General features: G+C 27.4%; 2 protein-coding genes across 12 annotated transcripts in view; one reads left to right on the top strand and one right to left on the bottom strand.

The window, feature by feature from the left end:
- The window catches only part of LOC101237339 (receptor-type tyrosine-protein phosphatase delta), a 544,974-nt gene that overhangs the window by 270,940 nt on the left and 248,168 nt on the right, over positions 1-25,866 (bottom strand). The gene's annotated exons all lie outside the window — the stretch shown is intronic.
- Positions 1-25,866, top strand: part of LOC101239033 (uncharacterized) — a 161,528-nt gene that overhangs the window by 38,504 nt on the left and 97,158 nt on the right. For 7 of the 11 annotated variants that reach the window (XR_010639666.1, XR_010639665.1, XM_065801628.1 and 4 more), the window contains 12 exons: positions 9,394-9,653; positions 9,730-9,865; positions 10,084-10,224; positions 10,662-10,828; positions 17,025-17,169; positions 17,360-17,728; positions 17,899-18,180; positions 18,322-18,557; positions 19,024-19,099; positions 19,799-20,037; positions 20,973-21,048; positions 23,203-23,435. Coding sequence is in view for 9 of the 11 variants with exons in the window: in XM_065801628.1 (XP_065657700.1) it covers positions 9,394-9,653; positions 9,730-9,865; positions 10,084-10,224; positions 10,662-10,828; positions 17,025-17,169; positions 17,360-17,728; positions 17,899-18,180; positions 18,322-18,557; positions 19,024-19,099; positions 19,799-20,037; positions 20,973-21,048; positions 23,203-23,435 (2,360 nt within the window). In the remaining 2 variants the exon portion in view is untranslated. The remainder of the gene's footprint in view (positions 1-9,393; positions 9,654-9,729; positions 9,866-10,083; positions 10,225-10,661; positions 10,829-17,024; positions 17,170-17,359; positions 17,729-17,898; positions 18,181-18,321; positions 18,558-19,023; positions 19,100-19,798; positions 20,038-20,972; positions 21,049-23,202; positions 23,436-25,866) is intronic. The other 4 variants (XM_065801631.1, XM_065801629.1, XM_065801633.1 and 1 more) reach the window with 2 other exon arrangements.

The following is a 25,866-nucleotide window of genomic DNA, read 5'->3' as shown; positions in this document are numbered from 1 at the left end:
TTTAAATTAATAAAAAAAAATAAATCCAGATTGTCAGATTCTCAGAAATCGAGAGAGAAATCATTTACAGACACCATTGGCCTACTTTTTGACATTGCCCACAAGGATGCTGAAACCATGATCAGAATTGAAGAAGATAAAGAATTTTTATTGGATCAGAGATGTCAGAGAAAAATGGTGATGTTTGGAGAGGACAAAGAACTTTCAAAATTAGAAGAAAGAAATGAAGCAAGGAAACAAGCAGAGAGAGAACGAAAGCTAAAAGAAGAGCAAAGACAATCTGGTGCGAGTGCAATAGTTCCTGTTATTGAACCTTTACATGACGAAAGTTATAGTGATGACAACGATAACGATGCTGTTGATAATGACAAAATGGTTGATAGAGATTTTGAGATAGAAATCCCTGTTTATTACAGACAACAAGTCAGTAAAGCAAGTTCTTCAGGGTCAGCTGAATCAAGTTTAGCAAGTACTCCAAAACGACAATGTATCTTAGATACAATTCTTGACTCGCCTGATGTTTCATCAACATTAGACAGAATTAATCTATCTGACACAAAATTTACTATACTAGCAGCAGCAATTGCAAGGGCTGGTGGACAGAACCTCTATGATGGATCATTGTCACGTTCTACAGTCCGTAGAAAACGAACCTATCATCGATCAAATATTGAAGCCACTGTTCGAACTGAATTCTGCGATTTGGATAAACCACCATTAATCGTCCACTGGGATGGCAAACTGATGATAGATCGTACAAATTCTGCAGCCCCTAAAGCAAATGTTGACCGGCTATCTGTAGGTGTGACAGGTCACAATGTTGACAAAATACTTGGAATAGCAAAACTATCAGCTGGAACTGGAGAAGCCCAAGCAAAAGCAGTTATTCATCTGCTTAATTTCTGGGACATAATTGGTGATGTTATTGGAATGAGTTTTGATACTACAGCCTCTAACACTGGCTCCAAAAATGGTGCATGTGTAGTTCTAGAGAAACATATAGGTAGAAATTTGTTATATTTCGCTTGCAGACACCATGTTCATGAGATCATAGTAGCAGGAGTGTTTGGATCACTATTTGGACCATCATCTGGTCCCAACATACCTCTTTTCCAGAGATTTCAGCAATATTGGCCCAAAGTTAATCAAGGAAATTTTAAACCTCTGGATGACATTCGAATGAAAATACCCCTGGTGCAAGAACTACAAAATGAAGTGATTGCATTCCTCAAAGAAAACCTGCATGTTAAAATGCCAAGGGATGACTACAAAGAAATCATGGATCTCTGTCTGTTAATACTTGGAAAACTGCCTGATCAAGAAGAGAAAAATTATCATTTCAAGATCCCTGGTGCTTATCACATGGCTCGCTGGATGGCCAAGGTTATTTATTGTTTTAAGATTTATTTATTTCGTGAAGAGTTCAAGTTGACCACAAAAGAGGAAAAAAATCTCTGTGAATTTTGCTTATTTGCTAGTCTGGTTTATGTAAAATCTTGGATATCATGCACAAATGCCAGCGATGCTCCAGTTAATGACTTGTTTCTGTTTCAGCAACTTAAGCAGTTTGCAGTTGTGAATAAAACGATTTCCGAAGCAGCAGTCAAGAACTTTCAAAACCATTTGTGGTACCTTTCACCAGAATTGGTCCCACTAGCTTTGTTTTCAAACAAACTTCAAACGGAAGAGAAGCGAAAAATGATTTCCAACATGAAATTTCACGGTGAGAACTGGTCTGAAAGGTTGATCAAATTAAAGAACATTGAAAGTCTAGAGAAGAAATCTCTGGACATGCTGGTGACATCAGTTTCAGCAAGTGCGTTGCGGTCAATGAAGGTTGATATTAATTTTCTGTTCAACAACGATCCAGCTACCTGGAATGATTCCCCAGAATACCAAGAAGGAAAAAATTTAGTATATTCATTGAAAGTAGTAAATGATGCTGCCGAACGATCTGTGGCTTTAATGTCGATGTTTAATGAATCGATTACAAGGAATGAATCTGAAATGCAGAGGTTAATTCAGGTGGTTGAGGATCACAGAAAGTGAGTGCCAGATGCCAGAAAGTGTACTCTGAAGAGTTATAGTCCTCGCTAGCATTAACATTGCACGAACTATAACATTACGATAATTAAATGTTAATTGCTCATATGTTTTTTTGTTTATAATTCGTATTTTAATCAATGACAAAGAGTCAAAAATCCTAGTGTTTTATTTTGGAAAAATTCTGATATAACAAAAACCGCAGAACTTTAGTCGTATTGCAGTATTTTATTTCATTAATTTCTCTGCTAATAAACCAGTCTAAAGTGGATGTGGATTGTAATTTGTATTCAGAATTTAATATTTAGAGATAATTAAAACTGATCAAATCTGAAAAATCTAATTAACCGGGTTTTAGAAATTTGTGGAACTTTGTTACTTTTTCCATGTTTTTCACATTTTTCGTAAAACTTTATGGTCATTGAGCACCCCCTAAACATTATCTGATTGGAAAGATTTTTTGCACAGTTAATTACTATGTCAAATGGCACAAAATAAACAACTATGCAATCAAATCTGAAAAAAAAATTTTTTTTGGACAGCCCTAATATATATATATTGAATGTCTTATATAGGAAGCGACCGGGGTTGATATTTGACTGGGGCCTGGTTTGATAAAATATTGCCGGTCTGGTTCGGATTTGTGACCAAGGCTGCATAAAGACCTATAAATCTTTAAGTATATTTTTCTATTCAAAATACAATTTATATTTTGTATATATATGCATGTATAAACTTCATTATAATCAACATGATTTAATTTTACCATCATCATTCTCATCATTATTATCATTATCATCATTATCATCATCATCATCATCATCTTCATCATCATCATCATTATCATCATCATCATCATAATTGTTGTCATCATCATCATTATTGTTAGCATTATCTTCATCACCATCATTATTATTATCATCATTATTATAATCATTATCATCATTATCCATCATCATTATTAGGCTTTAGCCTTTCTCTTTTAAGCTGATTCTCTAATCATGGTTAATGCTTAAATGAGCTATCATCTCTATTACGATTAACCAAAACTCATTCCATTCCAAATTCAATTTGTCTTTTTGTTCAACAAGTCTTATTTACAAGAAATTAGAGTTTAAAAAGTTTATAAATATATGCCAGAATTTAATAAACATTAAATGTAAATACAAAATTATAATATATAATGAATTATAATTTTTTTTTACCCCTAGCCATCAACTCCTGCCAAATCTTATACTTTTGCTTAGGCCATGTTTGCAAAAAGTCTCATTTTTAGCCAGGGCTGGGACCGGGATGAGGACCGGGGCTGGGGCCTTGCTCATTTCCTACTCTTGTATTAAAACTTTTTATTTATTTTTTGTCTAGATACTAATTGGTAAAAATATTTGCTACAAAAAGCTTTACAATGCATGGACTGAGGTTTTGACAAAAAAGCTATCAATCATGGAATCAAAACTTATTACGCTATTGCTTCAAGAAAAATGTGGGATGCTGCCTCTTTGTGATAACTCAAAAAAATATCTGGAAAAAAAAAAAGGTATCAATAAAGAATTAAGGATAGTCTTAAACGATAGAAAGTATCCAGAGAAAAGAAGAAAAGAGTATTATCCGGGACCTTAAAAGATCATCCTGAGATTCCCTCTAAATTAAGAATTCATGAAAAAGCTGGACGCCCTCTTGATGAGTTAACAAAAGCTTTTCAAAATCGAGGGTTCACAATTGGCAGATCGACAGTCTATTATCATCATATACCAAAAACTTACACAATTGATGGCAAGAAGCATGCCATTACTGTTCCTGTAAAAATCATTAAAGCAGGAAAAGACTTTCATATCACCTTTTTTTTTGGAAAAGACCTTCATAAAATTCATCTCCCAGCAGTCTCCCGGAAGCTACTTTAATCATGCATATGAAATATAAAGTAAGATAACCTGATCACGATTTTGTCATTGCTTCATGCCATAAATTTATTCCGTCAGCCTATGCTGGGCTGAAAATTGAAATTTTGCAAAAATCATATGAACTACCAGTATTTATTTATTAGACATTATGTTGGATTTGAATGATAATACAAAGCCTATTGTTATAATGTTTACTTGAGGAGGATCAGAAGAAAACCCCAGGTATCAAAAAACAATAGAAATGGCCATTCAAAACTTCATAACTTGGATTCATTAATAATTGCCACAAGCGCACCTCACAGAAGTGCATTTAATCCAGTTGAACAAAGAGTAGCTCCACTTTCACGCCAGCTTTCAGGACTAATTTTGCCCCATGAAACTTATTGATCTTATTTGGACTCTTCTGGATAGACAACAAACTTACAGTTGGAAATAGAAAATTTTAAATATGCTGAGAAAACAGCTGAAGTATTTTCCAATGTAGTTATTGATAACTTTTAAACCTACTCAGAATTTATTGACACACTCAGCTCAGAAGTCGATACGGAAGCAGTAATTGGTAAAAGTCAAGAATGGGTTGCTGTTTATGTAAGATCTAGTTAATATATGTTGCATATTTTAAAATGTTCTGACATCGAATGCTGTACTGAGCCACAAGGAAAATTGTTTCATATTTTTAAAGAAAACTTTCTTCCGCCTTTCATTCCTTTCAGTTATTACCCTCTTATTGAGTCGCAATTTTCAGTTGAAAAGACTTATTGCCATACATCTCTTTTCCAATCTTTACATCTTGCTCCAAAAAATGTTCTGTTTGACCAACATTAGTATTACCCTAGTATTAAAAAAATCCTTCGAAGTAGAGTATCCAAAAAATGCAACATTTATTTTGCATCATTAACTTTACTTAACAATCATAAAACAGTTTATCCAAGAAAAATGTTCAAATACCAAAAGCCAAGGTAAAGAAAATTATATAAAAGGAAGAAAATGGACAACTTTCTTACTTCTGACAAAATGGACAACTTCTGCTTTAAAACCTCTATCATTTTCAAAGGACAACTTAGAAAATGATAGAGGTTTTAAAGCAGAAGAATGGGTAGACAAAAATATTTAACAAGGAGAAAAATGAAACTTTATTGATTTTTTTCACAAGGTTGTGAACAAGAACTGTCAATTCCAATTTTTTCTATTGCAGAACATCTTAATCCTGTTTGGGAAAATATTAAGTATTAAAAACAATTCAACTAAAGATAGGAACACTTGTTTTTTTATAAATTTAAAAAAATAATAATTCAAGTGCAATGCGATAAAAGGGGAGGGGGAGGGGTCTAAAAAGTTTTTTCTTTTTGACATAATTTGCAAATGACCTCTAAGATATTGAAATTATTTAAAAATAAATAAACAACTAAATGTGGTTATAGATTTAAAATTTTTATAAAGGAAAGTACTTGTATATCTACTTTTCATTGTGTTGAAAAACAATAACAACAAAATGTGATAATTTAAACAAGTTATATTAAAAATAATATAACAATAAAACAACAATAGTAAAATAAAACAATATTATCTAAAAGTAAAATTTTAACTTGCTGGAAAATGGCATCTTTGTTTTCAGTCTTTAAAAATTCTAGAGAATACTCTGACTCATATTTCATCTTGAATCTTGAGTCTCAGTTTATATAATCAGTTTGGATTTTGGCCCTATCTATATACAGCTGACTTCCTAACTGTTATAACAAAAAGGTTTTATCATGTATTAGATGGAGATAGTGAGGCAAGAGTTATTACTCTTGACATATCATTTTTTTTCTAATTGCAGTATTAATGTTTTCCTCAAAGGCTTGTACTCTTCTTCATTTTTACTAACTTCTGGGGTACCACTAAGTCTTTTACTTGGTCCTGTATTGTTTCTCACCTATATTAATGATCTTTCTGACAATCTTACATCTTAAGTGATGTGACCCCATTTGCTGCTGATTGTTTGCATGGGTGAAACAAGCCTGGATTAACAATTTGTTTTCTCTTTTTATCACTGATTTCTAGATTTTTAATACGGAACAAAGTGTGAATCTATAATTATACTTAAAAAAATTTGTTTTGTGAAGCAAGTGTAACGATTTTTACGAAACCAATTCCCTATGGACAATAATTTCTAATACTCATTTAGAATAATCATTAAAGATTGCAACACAAGCAGTTCCCTTCAGAGTACTTTATATGAATTTAAATGAATCCCTTTATATGAAAAACTCCATAATGCTTGCAATTGTGATATGCGACTCTATAATGATTGCAATTATGATATGCAACTCTATAATGATTGCAATAGTTTGAATGAGTTTAAATGAATCTTTTTATATGAAAAATTCTTTAATGATTGAAAAACTTTTCTCTTAAGAGATTCATTCCGCACAAGGAATTCTCATACAAATGGAATAAAAGCCGTTGAGCTAAGTTTAACAGAGTTAGAACAACGATACGAAAAACTATGCAAAGTTTTAACATAAAATAATTACTTATAATAGTTTAATATAATATAGAAATAAATGTTGAACAAAACATAATACTAATTCTCTTTCCTATAAATAAGAATACAAAACATAACAGTGAGGTTGAGTTGTTCATATTATTGGCTTAACTAATTGAAATTGTGATTATTTCAATTATTCGCCAGAAAGTAGGTATTATTGTTTTTAAGAATATTTATAATATATGTATATATAATGCACAATTTAATCAATAGAGATGTCATCTGTGTGGGAGTTTGCAACAAAACAAAAAAATCCTGTGACTAAGGATATGGAAGGAGTTTATGATTGTTGCAGTTATGTTATTAAGTGCTCTGGAGGATCTACGATAAGCTTAAAGGCTCACTTAAAATTAAAGTATGGAATTGATTGGTCATTAAATGAAAAAATTCCTCCTGTACAAGTTGCAGCAGAAAAGAAACCTAAACAATGCCTGATTTTGTAAGAGCTTAAATGAAATAGTTTCTGACATTGCCACAGACAGAATATCCATTAGAGCTGTCTCCTGAAATCTGCATTGTAGTGAAAAAAATAAAAAACAAACTGGGATTAGTTTGCATCTTTGGTTTGTGCAATGCTGAATATCAAATCACTTAAAAAGTTTTTCAATTGAATTTGAAAAAGATTTGGTAGAATCAACAAAACTATACAGCAAACTGCAGCAGCAAGAAAAATATGAAAAATTTCAAGATTATTGACCAGTATTGCATTAATCATGGCATTCACTTGTCAGTAACTGACACATTTTATAAGAAAATGACCCAATTAGTTCAAGTGAGTTAAATTTGGACTCTTATGATGAAGATCAGGTTGACAATTTCAAAAATAATGACATGGAGATTGTGCAAGTAGATTATTCAGAAGTCGATTTTCATTCTATTTTGAAAAATAAACGAGATGTTGTCAAATATATTAGAAATTCAACAATTAGAAATCAAATATTTCAGTCAAAAGTAACAATTTCAGCTCAAGCATTTTGAGATGAAATCGAATTGCACCTTGGCATTCAACATCATTGGAATCTCCACAATGATTAATCTACTGTAAAACAAAACTTTGCCTATTTGAGGCATTAACTGAATTTAATATGCTTGATCTGATCAGTTAGGTTGATTTTAATACTTTGTCGTTGTTGCAAACTGCCATGGAGCTAATCAAAATTGCTGTTGAGACTCTGAGTCTTGAAAGTTCAACGCTTTTGATTGCTGATACTGTTATTGGCTTTATGCTGGAAAAACTTTTGAATTTAAATAACAACATTGGGAAGAAGTTATAATAAAATCTCAAGAAGCAAACTAGTGAAAGATGGAATAATGATGTAATAAACTTATCAAGATCACTGAGAGATCCTACAACTTTTCCATCAAGAGACACTTTGCTCTTTGCTGAAAAATTGGCGAAAAGAATTTTTGGTTTTTAATGAGATAAAGAAACTTCTGATTTAATTGATTTTGAATGTCATCAGACTAGTCCAGCTCTAATATCTCTTCAAGAACAATTGGATTTTTTGCTGAGAAAGGAAAAAGGTACTCCCATTTCAACATTCAACGATGAGTTCAAATGGCTAAAACAGGAATTTTTGCTTTTTTGGAATAAAGCGAATGGAACAGAAAATTTGCAAAAGTTATATGAGGCTCTCCTTTCAATTAAACTGGCGTCCATAGATGTTAAACAAGCTTTTTTAATTTCAGTAAACTTTTGCGCAAAGTTTTAATCATGCCTTTTGAACAAATCTCTGGATTCGCTCATGTTCCTTAAATTTTACTATAGTAAAAAATAATGCTAGAAAATCAGACTATTTTTTTGTAAACTCCATGAAAAACAGCTGTTAACAGAAAAAGGTTGTTTACTGAAACTACCTGTTTCTGAGATACCCTAGCCTGTACTCTTTAACTGAAGATATTTTTATTAAAAAATCTGCATTACATTAACAACGTTTTTCCTTAATTTTAGAATCTTCACTAGTATAGCAGTCATTATGAGAAAACATAAAAAAAAAGATCTATTTTTTCAGGAACGTTTTGTGTTTTCTCCAATTTGTAAATAATTCAGTATGATAGCATGTGTTCTTTTCAAGCAACAGTTATTTTTTAAAACTCTCTTTTTGAGCACTGTTGGTTCAGCAACTAAATTAGCTGATTTTTTTAAAAACTTTTTATTTTGTTTGTACAAATTACATTTTATAAAAAATTGATGGCATTTAAAAAAGAAGAAGTTTTTTTAATATGGATACGCCCTGATTTTTATTAATAATATAACAATGACATTGGCGATTGCAATCATCAAGTTAATCAAGTTTATTATGTTGGTATCAGAAATAAAAAAGATTTAATTCCTTATCATTGAATCACCCTAATTAATTAATATTATTATAACAACGACATTAACAATTGCAACCAATCAAGTTAATCAAATTTTAGATACAACCAATTATGTTCATCAAGTTAAAAATAATTTGATGCAAATTTTAATTTTTGCCATTTTCATCAATTAAAATAGTCTAAAATACAATTTGGATTGAAATTAAATTGGTTGAAATTAGATTATAATGTTTGGATTAGTTTGCCTATATTCCCCTTTCATGTGCAAAATGTTTACCTTAAAAATAAAATAACTGTCTTTTTTTTAAATGTTTGTGTTTTATTATTATAGTTAAATTTGCTTTCTGTTTTTTAAATATACTGATATGGTTTGTTGCTTAAAGAGCAATTTCTCATTTCTCTTAACAATCTGAATAATCTTCATTAAACTTAAAAAATCAAAAGTATATAGTTTATTTTGTTTAATCAATTTAAATAGATTTATTATATTTTAATTAATAATCGTATGCAAATAGTTATTTATTACAAATACTTATTTAAATAAACTATAATAAGTAATAATTGTATAAAAATAATTAAATTTTTATCTTAAATTTAAAGTTTGCAGCTCAAAACTCAATCCAGTGTCTGTTTACCATATTCTCCAATGGAACACGTCTTTAAGTAACAATACTAAATTATTGAATCTTGAGAATGTCACTTTAACTTGCATTGAAATTAATCAGAGTCTTTATTTTGATTTTGGTAAAATTTTAACGTTAAGTGGCTTTATGATGCTCAGCGAAAACATATCTTTAAATATCAGAATCCGATATGGAGATATTATTGAAAATATGACTTTAAACCATGAAGCTTCTCAGGTAAAATAGTGTGTTGAAATTTTTACTTAAAATAATAGCGAGTTTAGTGTGAAGAGCATTCATAATATTTCTTTAGACATTTTCAACAAATTCTATTCCACATACTTATACAACATTTTGGTTCAATGACCAAATATTGACAAGATATATTGAAATAAGACCTGTTACTGAAATCACTTGCATGTATGTTGTGTTTCTTGGATGTAATTCAGGTATGTTTTTCAGGGTGGTTTTTAATAAATCAATAAAGTTCTTATAAATTGAAATAGGAAAATGTTTAAATTTATAAGATTAGTAGGAGAATTGCCATATTTGATGTTGAATGAAAATTTCTTGTTTATCTATTTTGCTCATGTTGATAAAAATATCAAATCATGCAATATATTGTTGTATATTCATGAAAAATATGAATTGCCACAATTAATTTTAGCATATATGAAAAAACTGGGCATAGAAAATGGATCAGCTGATATAACTCTAACAGAGTCGTCATCCTACGGTGATAATAATAAAGCAGTAAAAGGGAGGCTAAATGCTATGCGTTCAGACTGGACATTTAATCCTGATACAGGTTTCAAATATGTAATTATAGTTATATATATATATATATATATATATATATATATATATATATATATATATATATATATATATATATATATATATATATATATATATATATATATATATATATAATGCTATGCGTTCAGACTGGACATTTAATCCTGATACAGGTTTCAAATATGTAATTATAGTTATATATATATATATATATATATATATATATATATATATATATATATATATATATATATATATATATATATATATATATATATATATAATGCTATGCGTTCAGACTGGACATTTAATCCTAAAACAGGTTTCAAATATGTGATTTTAGTTTATATATATATATATATATATATATATATATATATATATATATATATATATATATATATATATATATATATACACACAATGTTTTTGTATTTATATTTGTAGATAAAAATCCATGGTATCAAATTTGTTTTCCAGTAATTCTAACTGTTTCTGCAATCGCAGTTCAAGGTCAGGGGTATCATCAATCAGCTTACATCACTGAATACTCTATAGAATATGGCTATAGTGCAAACACTGTTTCATATATCTACTCTTTTAATGGTTTACGTGTGAGTAAAAAAAATGTTTTCTCAAAGAATCACTAATTTGTAATTAGATATACAAAATAAATATATTGCATTTGGGTTTTTTTGTTCTTTTATTATTAAAAGTTTTATTTAATTTTTTTTATCAGATTTTTGCAATTTTTGAAATTTTTTTTTATTATTATTATAAGTTTATTTAAATTTGAATGTGGTAGTGGCAGAGTGCTTTCTATTTAAGCAAAAAGTAAAAAGTTTAATCACAACCATGTCTCTGTTACAGGTTTTTCACTTCTCTTTGAAAACCTTTAAAATCTTTGAAAAAGCTAAATCCTAAATAAAACTGTCGCCATATCTGAGGCAGATCTTCTGATGATGCCCTTTCTCTTTTAGACAAGGTGCAAAAATGCATTGTAAACATATTTGGACCTGCTCTTGCAGCCACCCTATAACCATTGTCACATATTTTAATTATCTTAATTGCTTTCTCTTTTCTACAAATGCTATAATGGGCACTGCTCTAAAGAGCTAGCGTCTCTTTTACCATCTACTAAAATTCATTCTCCTGGTACTCTTCATACAATTAAGTCTCATCCTTTTTCTGTGACTGTTCCTAAATGCTCCAAAAACTCTTATTTCTCTAGTTTTTCCCTCAAACATCAGTTCATTGGAATTCGCTTTCTTTTTCTTGCTTTCCTGATTCATATAATTTGCAATCTTTTAAGTAGTCTGTCAATCATTATCTTGCTCTACAATCTTCACCTTTTTTCTTCCAGTAACTTCCAACTCTAATTAGTGGTTGCTTTGCAACCTTGTTGGAAGCGAAGATAAAAAAAAGTTAAAAAAAGTTCAAGAAGAAAGTTTTAAATAACTTTTAAAAATTGTCTTTTTTTCTGATTTTTTCTTAAAGCTTTAAGCTTGATTTGTTTACAAACAAAACAAGAAATCTTAATTTTGTTTAAATATATCAAGCAATTTTTTTTAAATTTTACAAATTATACCAAATGAAATCTGAGTTGAAAATTATTTCTTTAATTTTTTTTTCTCCTTAGATGATTTTATTAAAATGCATGTATTATACTAATTGGTATTGGATAACTATTTCTATGATGGTTTATAATCCCAATAATATTTCACTCAAAATACTTTAAGATGTTTAAATTTAAAAGTATTTGCTTAGAAATTTAGTTAAGCAACAATAAATATATTTCTTGGCTTTAGAATCACTAGTCCTGCCAGAAAAAGAGTTTGTTGAAAGTTGTTTTTGTTAGCATCTATGGGACATTAATGCACTTACAAATTGCGCAAAGCCCATTAAGTGAAGACTGAAGTGATTGCTTATTGTTTTATTGGCTTAGTGAAAACTGAAGTGATTGCTTATTGTTTTATTGGCTTAGAAGCAAACCACCTATTATCAGAATCACAGAAGACCATCTCATCAAAAGTAAAGTCATGTTTCATATATGTTTCAAAAGGATACTATTCTTTAAGCTAAAGTGACACCAATTAAGCTTTAAGCTAAAGTGACACATCTCCATTTAACACTTCAAGCTAAGTGACACATCTATTCTTTAGCTAAAGTGACACCAATACATAATAAAGGTTCTCTACTGGATTACTCAAATTATCGCCCAATCTCTCTTCTCTCAAATATAAGCTAACTATTTGAGAAAGCTATGCACAATAGACTCTACAACTTTCTGGAAAAATTCAAGTGTTTTTATAAAAATCAGTATGGGTTTAGAAACAATCATTCAACAACTCATGCACTAATTGATATAACTGAAAAAATTAAAACAGCTTTGAACAATAAATTGTTTGCATGTGGTGTTTTTGTTGATCTCCAGAAAGCCTTTGATACAGTTGATCATTCCATTCTTATCAGAAAGTTAGAGTACTATGGTATTAGAGGCACAACACTCCAATGGTTTTCTTCTTATCTTCAAAATAGAACACAATTTGTTTCTATTATGGGATAGAATCTGAATTAATAAAATCAACAAATGGTGTCCCACAAGGCTCTGTATTAGGATCATTACTTTTCCTTCTCTTTATTAATGATCTTAATACCTCTCTGAAGTTTTCCACTGCTTACCACTTTGCTGATGACACCAATCTGCTTTTAATAAACAAATCACTTAAAAAGATAAACAAAAATATAAACCATGACTTAGCGAATCTACTCCATTGGCTTCTATCTAATAAATTATCACTTAATTCCAAAAAACTGAAATTATTATCTTTAAATCAAGTCAAACAAAAATTAAAAAGCACCTGAATTTCAGATTAAGTGGTCAAAAAATAGATACTGTGAATTTTATCAAGTATCTTGGTATCAAAATTGATTCTAATTTAAGTTTTGCATCCCATCTTCAAGACTTAGCACTGAAACTAAGCAGGTCCAACGGTATGTTGGCCAAAGTTCGACATTATCTTAATCTTGAAACGCTTCTTAACATATATCATGTGGTTTTTGAGTCTCATCTTAGATACGCTTGTCAAATATGGGGACAAACCCAATCTCTAACACTTAAAAGATTATCTCACCTCCAAAATAAAGCCCAAAAAATAATCTATTTTCAGCATTTTAACTCTGACCCAAATATTCTCTACTACATATCAAAGATACTTAAGTTAAAAGACCTTATTCAACCCTCCAACTGTTTATTTGTTTGGAAACAGCAACATAAAACCTTACCTCCTCCATTTACTGATTTTTTTACTTATAAAAAAAACACTCGTTACCAACTTTGATCAGCTAAAAGCTTCAAATTATCTATACCAAAACATAAAACTGTTTGTTATGGACATGAATCGATTAAATATCAGAGCATATGCACATGGAATAGTCTCCCCTCACAGTTAAAATCTCTCCCTACATTTTCCAAATTCAAAAACAGTGTATTTAATTTTTTATTAAACAAGTATTCTTCCTAATTTCTATGCTACTCTACTGCTAACTATCTATTATCCATCTTAACCTTATTCACTTCAATGCTGGTCTATAACTACTAATAATTGATCTTTTTTAAAATTCTTTTCTACTACTTTCTTCATTTCAATGCTGATTTATTACTACTAATACTTGCTCTTTCTTAACTTTTTCTCAAATTAATAACATTCTATTTCCAACTCTCACTATTATAAATATTGCTATTTTTTAATATTGTTATTATTATTATTGTTGCTATTGTTGTTATTATTACTAATAATATTATTGTTATCATTACTATTATTATTATTATTATTATTATTATTATTATTATTATTATTATTATTATTCTTAATAGAATTGTTATCTTTATCATTTGTATTATTATTATTTTGATTATTATTACCAATAACTGGAGTTTTTATTATTATTGCCTATTATTATTACCAATACTTATATTACTACATTATTTACAATGTTGTTACTGTATATTATTATAATCTACTTCTCTTTTTTTGCTATATTTTAATTAGGTATATAAAAGTCTTTATTCTAGATAGATGTATAAAAAAAATTTGAATTATGTCCTAAATTATCAAACTTCTTACTTAATTATTATTCCAAAAGTTTTTCGTTTAAGTATTGTACTTTTTTTTTTTTTTTTTTTTTTTTTTTTTTTTTTGTGTGTGTGTGTGTTTTTTGTGTTTTTTTTTTTTTGTGTGTTTTTTGTTTTTTAGTTTGTGTTTTAGTTTCTTATTATGGTGTTTACTTAAAATTAGTACTTGTACTATATGTAAATATTCCATGAAATGTAAAATCTATTTCAGAATACATTTAATTTAATTTGAATTTTTTAAAAGTAGAATTGGTTTAGTGTTTAGATTTAAAGTAATCATTTCTTTATGTCAAGTGAGAATTTGAGCAATTTGCTTACATGTTACCAGAATATCATCAGACATTTTTCATGGGGTTAGAAAAAATCAGGCCTTATTTTGTAACAATTGTTCAAGCAATTTTGAAATGGTGAGAGTAATGTTGTTTGTTCAAGATATTACCCATTAGATTTCGCTTTTAAAACTGCTTTCCTAGATATTCTAATTATATATAAATCCTACATAACTGGTTCAAAAGATAAAAAGCTACTTTAAAGGTTTATTAATTGAATAATGTAAACAAACAATTTCAGCAATGAAGAAAGAAGGATGTTAGAACCATGAATAAAGTACACATTTTGTACTTTATACATGGTTGTACAAAGTAGTATTTTTGTCCTTTGACAAAGGTAAAGATTATTTGGTCTGCTTTTTATCGAAGTGTGATTTCTATAAAAAAGTTTCTATAAAAAAAAAGTGTAAACAAAACTGTATCATGGATTTTTATTGCTCTAATTTTTTTCTGTAGGCAAGCTCAAAATGAATTAGTAATAACAATATATATAATTTAAAAAAGTATTTTAAATTATTTAGTCTCATCTGTTTATGCATTTTAGACAACAATAGTGGTTTAATCGGCCTTATTGTCAACAAACATGTTATGTAACATTTCTTGCGGTTGTTACTTGTGGTTGTGGGCCTTTTTATTTAAAATATGAAACCTTTATCTTAATGGTTGTGTTAAAGAGTTTTCATATAAATTTATTTTTTTAACAATTGCACAAGTTTTACTTGCAATTAATTGCGTATAATAAATTCTTTAACTGACATTTGTTTTTGCGGCCAAAGGAGCATTTTGATGTTAATGGATACATACAGTTGCGAAATCTCAATTTTATATTTTTAATAATTTTTTTAATCCTCAGAACTCCAAATCATAAACTGTAATACTATAAAGGAAACAACAGAGTGACATAACATGGAAAGGTGTAATTTTCATGTCAAAATGCTCTACCACTATACCACTTCTGTGTACATGTTAGGTAAGGGCATATATACTTTCTTAACAATCTATTTATTGTGAAATCTGTTTGTGTTTTTTAATTAGCATATAAAAATTTCTTCAAGTTTCGTTTTTTTTGTTTTTATTGTTCTCTATCTTTTTAAGACTGGTGCTGCTTTCAAGAAAATTGAGTAGAATATTAACTTTTTTTTTTATAATATCATTCACCTCCTTAAGGCTGAGAGGGCCACTGCAGTCGAGGAATTTGCCTCATTGTGGTTGCAACCCTCTCTCAATTGTTTGAGGAGGAAACTTTATCCAACTGCTAACACTGTAGATTTTGATAACCGTTTTTTAAACGTCCGAGTCAAGAACTTTACTTTGAACTTTATATCCTGACAACTCAAATTATTTCTAAAGTATCTCTAATGCTTAAGTTTTTTTTTTGTTTCTTTTTATATTTTATTTCCATTACATTAAAAGTTTTTCTGGAAGACATTTTTGTTTTTTAAAATTTTTGTATCATTTAAAAAAGATCTTTTATATTTTAACTATATTATTGTTGACTGGGAATTTTCAATTTTTCTTTTAAACGTTTGATTCTCTACTTATTGTTTATTGTAATAAGTTTATTAGATTGAGGCATAAAATACATAAAACGCTTAAAAACCTTTATTCATACTCATCTGTTTCAAATCATTTTGATAACCTAATATCATACCCTATAATAATAGGGTAATATACTTGGAACTTTATATATAACTCAAATTATTTTACTTCTTTCTAAATTTTTATTTGTTTTTGTTCATATTTTATTTCCATTCATAAATTTTTGTTTTTCGAAAACTTATTTTACTTTTCTTAGTTTTTTTATCATTTAAAAAATATTTTAACTCTAATGATGTTTACATTTTTTTTTTAACTTCTTTGGGTTGGTGTTTCCATTTTTTTTCTTTACTGATTGCTGTTGTTTATTATTATAGGGTAGACTTAAAAAGTCATTAAAAAATTCATTTTTATTTGTTTCAAATCAATTCTCCTCTTCTTTAAATTTTTCTTACCACTAACACTTGCAAATCTAATTATTTATTTCCTTTCCATCGTTTCCTAATCACTTAACAAACATCTTTGTTTTATAACCACCTACCTACCAATTTTTTTTATAGCTTTTGTGATAATTACTCATTAAATAATACATTTTAATAACTTGTGATAATAAGTATTGATATTTTTGGTTTTACTTTTTTTTACAACAACCTTTGAATTAAACGCAGAAAAAAAAAAACAATTCATTGAATTTTGTTATTGCTACTTTTAAGCTGGTAGTTTGCTAGAAAAAAAAAAAACTTGTTTTTTTTTTTAGTTTTAACTTTGATCAAAGTAAAATGTTAAAATTTTGATTTTTTTTAATATTAGTATCGTTTTAATGGAACAAAAAATCGATATGCAACAAGTGTAAACCACTTTCCTGTTGAAGTTTCAGCACAATGTTTAAGAATAGTAAATATAACATATTTTATCTCTGCGACTGGAAGATTTGAAGTTCTTGGTGATAAAATATGTGAGTTAAATTAATTTCATTGCAAAACCAAGTGTGAATTTCAAAATGAAAGTTAGGATTTATGAAAATATGATTGTTTTTATCTTTCATTTTTAATAAAAAGTTGATTGATTGTTTTTAATATGATTTCGTATTAATGTATTTTTATATTCATATATTTTTTTAATTTTTCTTCATGTTTATTGTTCAGCTTATCCACCAAACATAACTATACCTAAACATGTATTTAACATCAAAAATTCCACTGCTATTGTTAAATGTGTTGTGATTGGTCAACCGGGTCTTTTAATTCAATGGAGAAAACAAAATGAAATAATTGTCGACAATAAAGTAAACTACACTATAGTAACTTATAAAAGTTCCAGCGATGTTAATGGAACCTACACATCAGAATTAGAGATAAAACCTTTAGTTCATTTAAATGTTGATAATGATGGCGCCTATTGTCATGGTTATATAAAAAATGTATCTTGTTTTTTTAACTACTCTATATGTACAGGTTACGCATTATCTAATTTATTTGTAACAAACACAACATTAATATACTATGGTTTTGATGGTAAGGTTTTCAAATTAAATAGTTTTTTAAAGTTAATAAATTTTTTAATTATGATTTTATAACTTCGAAAGTTTAAATATATAGATAAAATATTTTTATTCTTATGTAAATAATAATTATTTATAATATTTATAACTGTAAAACTATATGCAAATTTGATTATTTCACAGCGGAAATTGATTTACCTAGTCTTACGATCTTTGCAACAAATATCTCAATAAATATCAAATGGGCAACTGAAAGAATTCGAAGAGATTTCCAAGTTTTTTACAACTTCTTGCTGATAGAACATGATGGTTATAACAACATAATACGGGACTACAAAACTAGCATTGAAAACATTGTAGTGTATGATGCAAAACCAAATACTTCTTACACATTTCAATTGACTGCGTTCAATCGATTAGGAATATTTCAAAAAGTCATAAAGAATTTTTTCTTAGATGAATGCTGTAAGTATTTTATATTTTTGTTACTTTATTATGGTAATTATTTGAATATTTTATGTTTGTAATTTTTCTTAATGAGTATTGGAATTTTCTCATTATTATATAGATTTTATTGAAAGGAATTTTCTTTGTTAATATCTTTAGATCCATCTGTGATTGGAAACTTTACTGCTTTAGCTACATTTAAAGAGAATATTTCATTGAATTGGAACCATCCAAAATGTCAGAATGGAATCATTACTAATTACACTGTTGAATATGCAGAGTTCAATTTGCCAAGCACTATGGTATCTTTTCCAGTTGTTAAAGAGAATCTTAAAAACCAAAAGTTTGCTGTTGTAGTTGGAAAACTAAAAAATTATCAAAAATACAAATTCCGAGTACGTGTAGTTTTTTAAAATAAATCGATATTTATTTTAATTAAATATTACCATTTAAATACCCTTAAATAAAATTTTATTTTTCCTACTTTTTTAAATGTTTTTTTTTTTTTACTTATTCTATTTTGAGAAAATTCATTTAAAAAAATTTTCATTCTATTTTATAAGATAATTTAGAAAACTAATAAAAAATGTGAATTGTAAGTTTTCTTATATCCAGAGTAATATCTAAAATAAGAGATTACTGAAGATTATATATTGTTTTCTCTTATTTTTTATTCATAAGAAGTTCAGAAAATACACTTTGTACCAATCAACAAAAGTTGTTTACACTTTCTTAAAATTTAATTGATATTATGCTCAGACACACTTAAAATAATTGATGCAAAACATTATAAGGTGCAAATTTTTTAAATGTTATGACCATTTTTTGTTAATATAAAGAAAGTTAAATTTTTATTTTAAGGTCAATGTTTTGACGAACCATGGAAAAAATTCTGGTGAATGGAGTGAATGGATAGTAGAAGCAACTTTAGAAGGAAGTAAGATTCATCATAATTATGTATCATGATTATTAATGTATAGACATCATGATAAATTATGTATAGACAGTATTTATGAAATTCATTCTTAAATAGGGTTCAAAATAACTTTTAGTTTTCAAATGTTTGTTTTCAACTGACGGTTTTTGCAATTTTATATTTGCGTTGAAATTTAAACTTTAAAAATTTTCATTTTTCTAAACACAATTTATGCTTTTACATCATCTAGTTATTAAATTTAAAAAATAAGTTTAATAACTTCACTTGTTTCTTTTTTTAAAAAAAATTCAGTTTTTGTGATCTTTGACATTAGTTTGATGGCTGACATTGTTAAATCATTTATTTTAAATGTGTAATCAAAACCTCCATTTTTTTCTAAATATTTTTGGTACCAAACTTTGCAAATAAAGTCTAAAAGTATTTCATAGTAAAGGAGGTTTACTTATATTCTTATATTATATACACTTACTTCTGAAGTCAACTTTTCCCTAAAATATGATTAGAGTTAATTTAAAGATATTTTATTATAGAAAAATAAATTTTATTTATCTAAAGTTATTTTTCTCTTTTTTTTACTTTTATTTGTATTGTTTTTTTTGTTAATTTTCTATTTTCATCTGTTTTGTGTCTTTTTGTTTAAAATTTGGGTTTTATTAAGTTATTCTTCTTTTATTCAAACAATAATTCATTTTATTTTAGATCCATCTGTTATTAGAAATCTTACTGCTTTAGCAATATCTAAAGAAAATATTCTATTGAAATGGCATCATCCAGAAATTCCCAATGGAATCATTACCAATTACATTGTTGAATATGGAGAATTTCATTCATCAAACATTACTTCACTTTCTATTTTAGTTTTTAAAAGTCATTTTGATATGCATACATTTGCTGTTCAAGTTAAACGACTAAACAGTTATCAGAAGTATAAATTTAGGGTGAGTGTGACATACTATTGAAACATACACTGATCACACAACATTTTTGTAATACAATAATTGGAATTTTTTGGCATTTTATAATCAAGAACAGCAAAAACCTTTGTACATGATAATTATTGGGAACTGATTGATCTACCTTTTTTTTTCTTAGGAGTAGATAATAAGAAAAAAATTAAAATTAGACCTCATAGAGCAATGCATCAAACAAGGTTTTAAAAATTTTTGCAGTTCTTAATTACAGAATGTCAAAATTTTTTTGAAATTTTGTAATTAAGAACTACAAAAAAACTTGTGTATGTGACAATTATCAGGAACTGATTAGTCTATTTTTTATTAGGAGAGATAATGAGAAATTATTTTATTTAGGAGTAGATAATGAGAAAAAATCAGATCAAATCCTGGATCAAGCAAAGTGGTTTGCTAGTGTTGTTAACTCTTTAAAATGTGTTCATCCCAGATTAAATTTAGCACCAAGAATAAATGAGCATTTTAAGACATTTATTTATTTATTACAGTTATGAATGTGAAACCATGGCTTGAATGTAGTCTGGGGTTGAAGGCATCAATCAAGATTTGTGCTTTTTAAAAAGGCATAAAGATTATGAAATTGTTGACAAGTTTGTCATCTTTGAAGCAGTCTTGAGCTTCTTTCTTTAAAGGCTTTAATGATACAACTGAAGAAGTTGTAAAACTTATGCAAGATTTTCGTGGTTCACTGCAAAGAAAGAGCAAAAAATTTTTGCTATGCTGTGTGCAAGAGCATAGAAATTTGTATCCAGTCTGTATAAAAGAAACCATCACAGATAAATGTCCTGTGTTGATTTCTTTTTTATAAAAATAGAAAAATTTTTTAAATTAAAAATAGAAAAGTTTAATTTTAAGAACCATACATTTTATTTTGAAAAATGTGAAGTTTATTTTTTTTAAAAAAGGTAAATGCATTAACTAATCATGGGCTAAACCCTGGTGAATGGTGTGAATGGATTGATGAAACAACCTTTGAAGGAAGTAAGTGTGATGATATTAGAAATAAAACTCTTCGAATATTTTAAAAGTTTATTAACTCAGTTTGATGAAATACAGGAAAGTTTGATGAATATTGTATATATTTGTATTATATACTATTTTATTATTATTATACATTATAGTATAATTTCATTATTATAACATATTTAAATATAAAAGTGGATTTTTACATTTTTTGATGTTATTAAATCATTTGTTTAATTAATGATATCACGACATTAATTGTTATTAATATTCATCATATCATCATTCAAAAATTTAAACAGATTTGATTTAGAAAAAAAAAAGTATTTATTCAAGAAACGTGTGTTGATACAAGAAATAATATGATGTGGTTGCATTAGCATTTTTAGGCATGTGTGTAAATAAGAAATAATGTGATGTGATTGCATAAGCATTTTTAGGCAAAAAAATTTTGTGTTTAAATAAGTTTAATAGAGACAAATAGATTAATATTATAAGAAAATATTTTTATGTGTATTATTTATTATAAAAAAATTTCCTCTGTTAATGTTCTAAAGGAGACTTTACATTAAATAAGATATAGGTTCATTTCTTATGAAAGAAACTAATTTTTTAAAAACTTCTTTGATCATCATCATGTTATTTTGAAGTGTGCACATCCTGTAGGTCTTATGGAGTTGTACACATCCAATAGGTCTAAAAGATTCTTATTTTAATAAAACTAACAAAAGTAAAATACATTAATGTATTTTACTTATATATTATAAAAGTAAAATACATTAATATATTTTGTATATATATATAATGTATATATCGTGCTTTACATCTAAAATTTATTCTCTATTTACTTTATTTTATTAGTATTTAGTAAATCTGTTAGTAATAACAAAATTTTTTTATGCTGAATTTTAGACATCATAAATTTTGTTATTTCTTCTGTACTTTTCAAAGTGAGTTGTAACAGCAGATATCTTTGAATGGTGAACCAACTACAGCCTAATATAAAAGAGAAAGCAAATAATAATTATTAGAAAAATTCATTTACAATAACAATAATGATTACACATTATTATTAACATTGTTAACATATCATAATATACACAATAATAATTTTTATAAAAATAGTTAATTATAATAATAAATATAATATAATAAAAAGTTGAATTATAAAAGAAAAGAATTAAAATCGAGAAATAAAAAATTGATAAATTTACTTGATTTTTGCAATCATTTTGTCAAAAAAACCAATCATAAAATCTGTTTTTAAAAAAGCAAAATGTATTAAAAACATTTAAGATAAAAAAAATAATAATAATAAATAATAATAGTTTTTTTTTTATTGTTGTCTACATTAATCATTTCCCAGATACAAATTGATCACAGATCAAAAATGTTTCCAAGTTATATGCTGATGATATAAAAATTTTATTAATAGTAAGTTCAGATTTGTGTGTCAAAAATATCTTTAATAACTTAAATAAAGCATTTGAATGGACTCAATTGATTGGTTGCTGAAATTCAACATAAACAAGTGTGGTGTTATACATTATGGCTCCACCAATAAAAATTATCTATATTACATGGTTCTTAACCTGAAAGATATCTTTGAGTTTTCCATAAGTCCTCAACGGAAAATAATCCAGTAATTATGACAGTGGACAAAGTAAATAAAATGGTTGATTAAATAAAGAAATTGAATTTGAATTCAATTTCTTTGCAAGTTTGAATTGTCAACTTATGAGACTTCTTTATGGAAAATTCAAACTTTAACTAAGAGAAAAAAAATTAATATTGAAAATGTTTTTTTTTTTACTCAGAAATTCTAAGAAACTGGGAACAAGTGTTCATTTTAGTCTAGTTAAGAAGAGCATATAACTTTACTTGTTTTTTTTTTTCTATGAAAAACTGTTAAGCTTATTACAGCTATGTATTGTATAATTAAAAATAAAAGTACATCTCAAAAGTTAAAATTTATATATATATCCCTTCTACTCATCCCAGAAACTTATTTGTCTATACTTTAATTATTTTTATTGTTTTATGTTTTAATTTTTTTTTTTATCTTTCTATTTTTGATATTTAAGTTTATTGAATGTTTTTTTTTTTAAATTATAAATTTTTAAATTTAGTTTATTCTTCTATACTTATTTCTCTCTTCTATGGTCATTTTAGATCCATCTATTGTTAGAAATTTTACTGCTTCAGCAATATCTAAAGAAAATATTGCATTGAAATGGCATCGTCCGGAATTTCCTAATGGAATCATTACCAATTACACTGTTGAATATGGAGAGTTTGATTCATCAAACATTACATCACTTTCTTTTACAGTTTTTAAGAACCATTCTGATACACGTGCTGTTCAATTTGAACAACTAAAAAACTATCAGAAATATAGATTTAGGGTAAGTTTAATCAGTGATCAAAAATCACACTTACTGAAACTTTTATTTAAAAATCACACTTCCTAAAAAAATTTGTTTTTATTTTCCTTTTGATTAACACAAATTTTCATTAAGTTATTTATTTTTGTAATAAAAACTTCAAATGTAAGTTAAAATCCACTTAAGCTAAAGGTCTCTGCAATGGTACAAAATTACAACACACTTAAATATACAAAAATGTCAGTTAAATCTAGTTTTTTTTCTTTTTAATCTAATTCATTCCTATCAAAGTTGCAAGCAACAGTTATTAGGTTGGAAGAAAAACAAAGAATTAAGATAAAGAGCAAGGTAACTGTTGACAGAAAACTTTAAAAGTTGAAGGTTTTTTGAGTCAAGAAAACGTAAAGATGGGAGAGAGTTCCAAATAATTAAAATGCAGGAAAAAAAATCTAGATGAATCAAATTTTTTAGAGCATGCAGAGACAGATACAGTAAAAATATGCAATTTTGCGGAATGACACTCAAGCGAAGATGAGTTTTGGTTAATGAAACTAGAGATTATAGCTCGTTTAGGCAGTGACCATGATAGTATTTGAATAAGAGAGAAAGAGATAAGTAAACTTACAAAGATGGGTAAGAGGCTCAAGCTTCAAAGACAAACAGTGCCAACTACATTTACAATGACTTTTTGGAAATTGTCTAGAAGAGAAATAGCATCATTAGAAGAACCAGCCTAAATATGACAACAGTATTTCATAGAGGGACGAATAAAAGATATGTAGAGGTAGAGAATAAGATGTAGCAAGTGCGAGAAACAACCTTAGAAGATGCTAACTTTTCAATCAATTGTATATATGGTTTCCATTAGAGGTCGGTAGTTAATAATAATCAAAGAAGATTTATAGAAGAGGACTCAGTACAAAGATTGCAATTTATTAATATAGGAATGTCGACAATAATGCGATAGTTATTTACAGTAAATGTATAAGTTTTCTTGGAGTTAAAATTCAGCTGCCTGTTCTAAACAATTAGGAAAAGGAGACTTTTTCTCAAGACAGGAGTTGTCAGCAAATAGAGCCACTTTAGATGCAACATTGTCAGGAAGATAAATAATGTAGATAAGAAACAATACAAGACCAAGGATAGAATTTTGAGGTATTCCAGAAGTTACTTTAAATGGAGAATAATGTTGCCCTATGAGAGTTTCTTTAATACTGCAGTTAAAAAGAATTAGTTTGATAATCCTAAAAACTTTCCCAGATACACTATATGTAGCAAGCTTACGCAGAAGACCAGCATCCCAAACTTTATTAAAAGCTTTAAATATGTTGAGAGCAACAGCCAATGCTTTGCCAAATTTCTAACATCCCATCTGGAGCCTAATTTCTCAAGATGTAATGTTAGAAATTTGTTGATTAAAGGCTCAAAGACCTTGCTAATAATAGATAGAAAACTGGTTGGGCAATAGCTTGATGGGTCAAAAAGGACTTTCACAAAGAAAGTCACAAAAAAAATCTTAGTCAGCTTTAGGATAGTAGTAAGAAGTGCAATGAAAGGGTCCAAAGAAGAAGTACTTCATAAAAGATTTGTAGAGATCATTGCATGGTCTTAACCAACTTAAGTAAGAACAAGGAGAAGCTGAACAAAAGCTAGGTTTAGAGACAAGTTCAAATAAAGGTGAAAATGAAGGTAAGTCACAAGGTCAAAAACTATCTGAGTAATGTGATGACCATTAAAGTCACCAATAACAAAAATATTGGCAGAGAGGTAAAAAAAAAGGCTCAGTCAATTCGAACAAAAATTACATCATAAAGAGTTGATAACAAGAATGTGCTTCTAACTTCTTCAATTGATATAGATAACTCTACTCTCTTATCCGACTTTATTATCTGGCAGACCCTAGGTGAATTTTGATACTTTAACTAGTAAAACATTTAGGTGTTGTTCTGTTTTGTTCTTAATAGGGATTTCATCTTTTATGTTTAATTTAATGTTTGATTCTTTACATTATCGTGGTAAATTTCTTTACATCAATTTAATACCAATTGGATTTATTGTTAAGTTTTTGAACTTTATTTAAATAAAAGTTTCATTAAAGAATGCTTGATAATTTATAATACATGTTGTTGTTTTTTTTGTATAAGAAATCAAAAAAGTAATATTTCTTATTGAAAAGTAACTTGGTACTAAGAGTTTTTTTAAGATTTTGGAGTTTCTAGTACTTGTTCCTTATGAACAAATTTCTTTTATAAAAATTAATGATCAAAATTTGAACAGACTAAATATCAAAACACTCCTACAGTGAATACTTTTCTTATCAAAACCACTTTTTTTTAATTTCTTTTAAATAAGTTAGACCTAATAGCTTAAAAGTCTTTGTTTACTTCATTTGAGAAGTGCTTAAATTATTAGTATAAAATATGAGGTAACAAAAGGGGTTGCTTAATTTATT

This window comes from Hydra vulgaris, chromosome 07, assembly GCF_038396675.1.
Source record: "Hydra vulgaris chromosome 07, alternate assembly HydraT2T_AEP".
In the NCBI taxonomy this organism is placed as follows: domain Eukaryota; kingdom Metazoa; phylum Cnidaria; class Hydrozoa; order Anthoathecata; family Hydridae; genus Hydra; species Hydra vulgaris.
Note: the sequence above shows the minus strand (reverse complement) of the source record. Positions and strands in the feature narration are given on the sequence as shown.